The 7,264-nt window shown below is 57.6% G+C and overlaps 1 protein-coding gene across 1 annotated transcript; it reads left to right on the top strand.

The window, feature by feature from the left end:
- CPLANE2 (ciliogenesis and planar polarity effector complex subunit 2) lies at nucleotides 1–7,028 on the top strand. Its single transcript, XM_037500210.2, has 6 exons — nucleotides 1–54; nucleotides 383–532; nucleotides 1,887–2,039; nucleotides 2,863–2,987; nucleotides 3,300–3,436; nucleotides 3,658–7,028. The coding sequence occupies exons 2-6, from the start codon at nucleotides 421–423 to the stop codon at nucleotides 3,911–3,913; spliced, it is 783 nt and encodes a 260-aa protein (XP_037356107.1). The 5' UTR covers nucleotides 1–54; nucleotides 383–420; the 3' UTR covers nucleotides 3,914–7,028.
- The last annotated feature ends 236 nt before the right edge of the window (nucleotides 7,029–7,264 follow it).

Raw genomic sequence — 7,264 nt, 5'->3', positions numbered from 1 at the left:
GCGGCGGGCGCAGATGGAAGGACCCCGGCGGCCGCGGGAGTCGGGATCGAGGAGGTAGAGAAGACGCGGGCTGTGTGACCACCCTCCCCCTGGGTGGCCAGGGGCAGTAAATGCCCCCGGGAGGGCGTCCCCAGTGGGCGAGGCAGGGGAGAAGGGACGGTGGGTGACAGAAGTTCACCCCGTGGGTGACAGGAGGGTACAGGATTGTAGCCCCCAGGACAGTGCGGGGAGCTTGCACTCTGAAAATAAGAGCTGGGATAGTAAGAAGGTTTGGGCTCCACGACTCCCTCATGCCCCAAGAAGGACCTGGGGCTCCAGAGGGCTGGGAAGAGGGGGTGCGGGGTCAGCTTGGGACAGGTGCCTTTACCTTCCCTGCTTTCAGCCTCCCGCCGTCTCCGTGGCCCGCGGCGGCGCCCAGCCATGCCCAGACCGCCCGCCCCAGGCTCAGTGATTGTCCCGGACTGGCACGAGAGTGCGCACGGCAAGGAGTACCTGGCCTGCGTCCTGCGCAAGAGCCGCCGGCGGGTGTTTGGTGAGGCCCCTGCAAGCCTGTCGCGTCACTCCCTGGGGAGAAACATGTCACCTGTCGCTCCCCTGGGGGAGCAGAAGGAGAGGGGCAGAGTGTTCACTGCATTCCTCAGCCGTGGGGACCCCTGAAAACTCTATCCCCAGGGCCCCCTCCCTCCGAATTCCATCATCAGAGCCAGGAGCATGGAAACAGCGACACCCAGCCAGGAGCCACTGTCACCGGAGATGCTGTTGATTGAGCCCTGCCCCATGCTAGGCCCTCTGCTGGGTACCTTACACACCTGGTCCCATTTAACCTCACCAGCCCATCTTCCGGGCTGGTCCAGGGTCCACCCTAGTAAGTAAGGGCAGCCTTTTGCATATCCTGCTGTATCCAGGATCAGATACAGCATGTGTCCCCCCAGGATGAAGCCAACTCACCCTGGCAGGCTGGGCTGGCAGGTCAGCAACCTGGCTGAGTATCAGTTGCAGGAGTCAGGCTGCAGCCAGGAGAGACAAGTGGGCAGAAGACTTGGGCCCAGCGAGGGAGAGGCGGCCCACAACTAAGGACTCTGGGGTTCTAGGCCTATAGAGATGTCATGGTCGAGACTGTTCTTTTGCACATTTTAAATTAAAAATATTCACAAAGATCTTGACATATTGGGCCTCCCCTGGTGGCGCAGCAGTTGAGCGCTGGGCTGTGAGGCTGCCCACAGCCTCTGCAGCACCAGTTCGTTCCCCGGCTGCTGGCGAGGGTCCCACAAAAAAAAAAAAAAAAAAAAAGATCCTGACATATTAATTGATTCCAAGGGGTTTATTATAAGAATTGAGAATACTTCTGCTGATACGTCTCCATTAAGGAAAGAATTATGAGAAACCTTACTTTTACATGTGGGAAACCTAGAACATGTGAGAATAGTACCAATAAAAATCATACATGTAGCAATTAAAAAAAAATTCAGGGAGGAAGGACAGGTCACCTTCTGGCCCACAGGGATGCCCCTTAGAACCTCAGGACCTGAATGTCTTTATTCTGCTGCCTTCTCCCTCCGGAAGCCACCATCTGTGCCCCAGACAGGGGAGAGGAGCCCCTGAGAGTGTGGTTACAAGTCCAAGGCAGAAGCAAATAACATGTGGTGTCCTTTGAAAAGAATGATGATAATAATAATTCAGTGGTATTTGGAGCAGGCCTCAACCCAGCTCCCCGAGCACCAGTGTTCTCAGCAGAGCTTCGCATCAGGGGATCCTGTCTCTGTCATGGAGATCAAGAAGCATGGGCGGGTAACACTGAAGCCCTTAGAGATGAGGTTGTCCATCTAGGTCTGACAGGGCAATCTCAGGTTGACCCCCCACCTCACCTGGCTCCCTCCTTATCCTAGGACTGCTTGAGAGACCAGTACTGTCCCCATCAGTGGCCATCGACACAGCCAGCTATAAAATCTTCGTGTCCGGGAAGAGTGGCGTGGGCAAGACAGCGCTGGTGGCCAAGCTGGCTGGCCTCGAGGTACCCCTGATGCACCATGAGACCACTGGTGAGTGGGGCCCCAACCCTTTGCCCACCCTCGAAGGCCTTCACTGGGGTGGAGAACAGGATCTGGCCCTGGAAACTGCCCCACCATTTTTTTTCTTTTTTAAATTTGTTTACTTATTTATTTTTGCACAGGAGAACTGGGGTGTAGGCCAGAGGTTTTGGGAGGTGAGAGAATTCACCAGAGATGAGTAGGGAGCAGAACAGGCTGATCTACTGAAATATACTGCCGGCAGGGGGGGGGGGGCGAGACAGGCGAGGTCTGCTGTGCCATGTGGGTCCCTGGCTGGGGCTCGAACTCAGGCGCTAGTGCTGAGACTTAACCCCTAGGCCACCAGGGAGGCCCCAGCCCCCTTCACTCTGCCCCCTTGGCAAGTCAGCTCACCTCTGAGCCTACAGTGGCTCCTCTGTCCAATCCCTCAGGGTTGTTGTGGGGTAGGTACTAGAGATAGTGCTGGCAACATGCCTGGCATTGAGCTGGCACAGGTAGGTGCTCAGGAAACACTGATCATCCTTCTCCTTTCCTTCTACTGGATGCTGACTGACCCATCATATGCAGCCCCTCCAGGATCCCAGGGCCTTCAGTACCCTCTGTACATACAAGTTATACTGCTGAGTCATGGTCAGGGCCAGGCTAGGTGGGGGGCTCTTCCAGGCAGGTGCGTTCTCCCCCCTGCCCAGAATTCTCCCAGGTCAGGGACTGTGCCTTCCCTGCCAGACTGGGGACGCCCCAAGGCAGGAGCATGTCTCTCCATCCTGTTCCTTCCTGGCCCCCCTCCCTCTCACCTCTTCCTTGCCCCTGCTGAGTGGCCAGTCCTGCTCTCCAGGCATCCAGACCACCGTGGTGTTTTGGCCTGCCAAGCTGCAGACCAGCAACCGCGTCATCATGTTCCGCTTTGAGTTCTGGGACTGCGGGGAGTCGGCACTCAAGAAGTTTGACCACATGCTGCCGGTGAGCGGGCAGGTGGATCCGGGTGGGTCCAGGAAGGGCTGGTTATCTGAGGTGGGCTTCTGAGCACCCCAGCCTGCCTGTTCTGCTGGGGCCAGAATTCACCAAGGATGCTGCCCGGTGGGAGGGCTCTGAGCTGGCATTGGGGGCTGAGGCCCAGCCTAGGCTCAGCCCTGGGGCCAGCCACATCCTGCTCTGGGCCTAGTTTCCCACTTTGTAAAAGAAGGGATGGTGCTGAGATTCCTCAGGGCCCAGCGCTGATAAGAAGGTTCTGGTCCCGTGGTCAGAAGCGCTCATCCGTGTCCTCCTCCCCAGGCTTGCAAGGAGAAAACAGATGCTTTCCTCTTCCTCTTTTCCTTCACCGACCGTGCCTCCTTCGAAGACCTCCCTGGACAGCTGGCCCGTGTAGCGGGCGAGGTCCCTGGTGTTGTCAGGATGGTGGTCGGCTCCAAGTATCCTTTGGGTGGCCCCTCAGGCTGTCAGAGGCTAGCCTTGGAAAGGTGCCAAGCAAGAAGGTCAAGGGCCCCACCTCTGCCCCACCTTGGGTTCCAGCCCCAAGGGATTTATCTTAAAGGCTGCAGCAGGGCCTCCCCTAGACCCTGGGCATGGGGCTCCAGGAGGAAGAAGGCTGGGTTTCACAGGTGCCTGGCCAGGCTCCTTGACCGTCCCTCAGATTTGACCAGTACATGCACACAGATGTGCCTGAGCGTGACCTCACCGCCTTCCGCAAGGCCTGGGAACTGCCTCTCCTGCGAGTGAAGAGTGTGCCAGGGCGGCGGCTGGCAGATGGGCGCACCCTGGATGGGCGGGCCGGGCTGTCCGACATTGCCCATGTGCTCAACAGCCTCGCGGAGCAGCTGTGGTACCAGGACCAGGTGGCAGCTGGCCTGCTCCCCAGCTCCCCAGAGGACCCCTCAGCGGAGGCATAGTGATCCTCAGATGACCCAGGCCAGAGGGCGGGACCCAGGGCCTAAGGCTGGGGCAGGAATGTTGAGTTCTTCCTGAGGGTTGGCCTGAGGGCCTGGCCAGGGTGGCAGCCCAAGAGGGCCCTACCCCAGCAGCACTTCCCTGGCAAAAAGCAAGGCAGTGAGGCGGCAGGGGGAGGGGTAGGCGCTCTAGGGCAGAGGTCTGAGGGCATCCAGGTGCCCTCTGGCCTTCTCCCTCTGCCCTGGGGGTCTGGGCTCCTGGACATGAGCAATTGTTTGGGCGGCCGCAAGGCTCAAGTTTCTCCCCCCTGCCCCTTGCTCCCCTTCTCGCTTCTGCAGACCCAGCAGGTGCCTGTCTGGGCCCTGGACCTCAGGCAGTGTCATCAAGAGCCTGTATTAGTTGATGATAACATCTGTCGTATCAGATAAACTCTGCGCTTGGTGACTTAACACTGAAGTTTTTTCTTGCTTTGTCTCCACCTCAGGTGAAGGTGGGCTTGGGGGTGCTGCTCTACGCACTCATTCAGGCACGTGGGCTCTGAGAGCTGCAGCACCTGGCTTTCCATTGTGTCCTGGGCATCAGCATCCCATCAGCACGCAGGAAGGTGTCACATCAAGGTGGCCCAGGGGGTTTCTGTGCACCTGGCCTAGGACCCTGGGCCTTATGTTGGCCTGCATGCCATTGGCCAGTCCCGTGGTCATGTGGGGCTGCAGTGGAGGCTGGGAAATGTAGTCCACTGGTGTGTCTAAGCAGTGGCCCCTCACTCTGCCGTACCTTTCTTGATCATGAGGCTGTCAAGCTAGGCTTAGAATGGGCCCTGCCAGCCTGGGGAGTCGGAAAGCTGCCCTGAACAAAGCCAGGAACTGGACCAAGTGGGCATCAGGGTGTGTATTGGCTTGATGGTAGCTCTGGCCTGAAGCAGTCCAGCAGGGACAGGAGCAGAAAGGTAAGTGACCTCGCCTATCAGTTCCTGTGTCTCACCTCTGCCCCTTCAGCCAGAGACACTGGTGGATGCAGGCCACGGTGGCAGGGGTGTTGATAAGGGGGTTTACACGTTCTCTCCCTGATGACACCCCATAGATGAACTCTTGGGTTGAGGCCTGGCCTGAGTCTGACCCAAGTGGAAGGGCTCTGGAGGCCCAGGGGTAGTGGCTCCCAAAGTCCTGAGAGGCCCCCCTAGAACAGGCAGCACCAGCAGCCCTGCATGCCCCACACTCCATGATCTTGTGCTCACATCAGCGCTGCCCTGTAATGTCCCTGTGCCTCCCGCTGGGACACCCCCGCCCACCCTCCTGCACACACGTCATGCCAACCTGTCTGCCCTGTGCTCTGGCCATAGGTTTGTCACCCTTCCAGGGCTTCAGGGACCTCTTCCAGCACCTTCATATCCTCAACTGTGGTTTGGAGCTAGGACTTGAGCTTATCCCAAACCCCAGAAAAGAATGTCCCTGGGCAGGACCCCAAGCCTCAGGCCCAAGCAGGCCGCAGGCTCTTCCCACTCCTGGGCCCTAGGCCTTTCAGCTGCAGTTTCTGCTCCAGCTCTGCTTCCAGGCAGCTGGCGGTCAGCCCGTTGCCTCTGTTCTTAGCTCCAGGAAACCTAACCCTGCCTGGGCAGAGCAAAGTGTGAGGGCGGGACCTGAGGAAGGTATCCCTGGGCCTGACTGTGACCTATCAGCTACCCCACATCCTAGCCAGTTATCTATGGCTTCCCACTCCCTCAGAAAGGGAGCTTCCACCTCTGCCAAGAGCCACAAGGTTGTTCTGGAAAAATAACCCACATCCCTTCACCACGGGGCAAGCCAGGTTTTTTCTCTCAGCTCTACTCCAGGCAGAATCCAGCCCTCACCACCTTCACTCCAAACTGAGATGTGAACAAAGCCCTTCACTGTTCCCCCCAGCTCTCCCCAGGACATTGTGGGGGGGCCACAGGGCTAGAGCTTGGACCTCCCCCCAGGACCTCCAGTCCAGGGCTCCTTTCTCAGCCCCTCCAGCCCCTTTCCTATTTAGTAGGCTCCCCCGTCAGGGGCCTGCACAGACATACAGAATTGGGAGCCCAGGAGGAGGGAGTTCAGAGCCATAATTCTAATAGCTGGTGGCTGTGCCTGCAGGGGGTCATGGGGCAGGGTTCGGCAGAGTGCTGAGAAGCGAGCATGCGTACATGCGTCCAGATTCAGTGGCTAGCCTGCCACCTGAGCAGCCCACCTGGCCTGGAACTCAGAGGGGCCCACACCTGACTGCAGTTGTCATCTTGAAATTCTTGTGCATTCTGGAATAATTTTGCACTGGACATCGCTGATGCATAGCAGGCCTGGCATGTCCTGGGAGAAGATCTGAGCTCCAGATAAAGCTCCTTTTCTCAGGGCCACTCCTATGGAATACCAAAAGACCACCAGGAAGTTGCCTTCTGATTTTGCCTTCAATTTCTGGAAGGTGCTAGAAATTTCTCAATTGGGTAAAGCCTCGCAACAGTTCAACGACAAATAGCTCTCCACTCACCCACCCCTCTGTGGGCCAGAAACTTTGAGAAGGGAAGGTGACTATGTCCCCAGGGTGTTTCCAGGGTGGGTCCTAATTTGGAGGGGATCTTTGGAGAAAAGGTAGCTGGCCATGCTCTCTCCTCAGAGCCCTGGAGCTTATAAACGTTGGGGCCCTGAAATGAAGCTGGTGGGAGGAGGGACTGTATTCTGAGTGGTGTTTGTCCATCCCAGAGTTGGCATTTCCAAGCCCTCTCCCCAAGCTGGGCTCAGGGAGCCCCAAGCTCTTTCCCTGTGGATGAGGAGTGCTATGGACTGAATGTTTGTGCCCCCCACCACACCCCTTCAGTGTGCATAGGTTGAAACCCTAACTCCCGCGGGGATGGTATTAGGGGTCATTGGGACTGATTAGGTTATGAGGCCAGGGCATCATGAATGGAATTAGTGCTCTATAAAAGGCCCCCACAGAGCTCCCGGGCCCCTTTCACCACATGAGGGCACGGGGAGAAAGCCCCAGCTGTAAGCCAGAAACAGTTCTCGTCAGGACGCAACTGTGCGGGCACCATGATGTTGAAGTCTGCGGCCTCTGGATGGTGAGGAATAAATGTCTGTTTACAAGCCACCTGCTCTGTTGTATTTTGTTATAGCTGCGAAATAGACTTAGATAAAAGGCTGAGGCCCCAAGAGGGTCAGTTTGCCAGAGTTTGCAGAGTCCTGAAACAACCCGGATGCACTGACCCCTCTGCATCCCCTCCCCCAACCCCCTAATGCTGTTTTCTGGATCCATCCCCTCACAAGCCCCCACCTGTCTTCCCTGCTTTTCCAGCTGAAAGCCTGGGGGCTGCCTGTAGGAGGGGGAATACGGTGCTAGCTCCCTCC

The sequence above is a fragment of the Talpa occidentalis genome, unplaced genomic scaffold (genome assembly GCF_014898055.3).
Source record: "Talpa occidentalis isolate TD23 unplaced genomic scaffold, MPIMG_talOcc4v2.1 talOcc4.9, whole genome shotgun sequence".
Taxonomy (NCBI): Eukaryota; Metazoa; Chordata; class Mammalia; order Eulipotyphla; family Talpidae; genus Talpa; species Talpa occidentalis.
This window is presented reverse-complemented; position numbering and strand designations above follow the sequence as displayed.

What these genes read in the sequence shown, in the direction of transcription:
- CPLANE2 (XM_037500210.2), top strand. Translation starts at nt 421, where the DNA reads ATGCCCAGACCGCCCGCCCCAGGCTCAGTGATTGTCCCGGACTGGCAC. An exon ending in GAGCCGCCGGCGGGTGTTTG is followed by an intron (nt 533 to 1,886) that starts GTGAGGCCCCTG and finishes TCCTTATCCTAG; the next exon opens with GACTGCTTGAGAGACCAGTA. An exon ending in AGGATGGTGGTCGGCTCCAA is followed by an intron (nt 3,437 to 3,657) that starts GTATCCTTTGGG and finishes ACCGTCCCTCAG; the next exon opens with ATTTGACCAGTACATGCACA.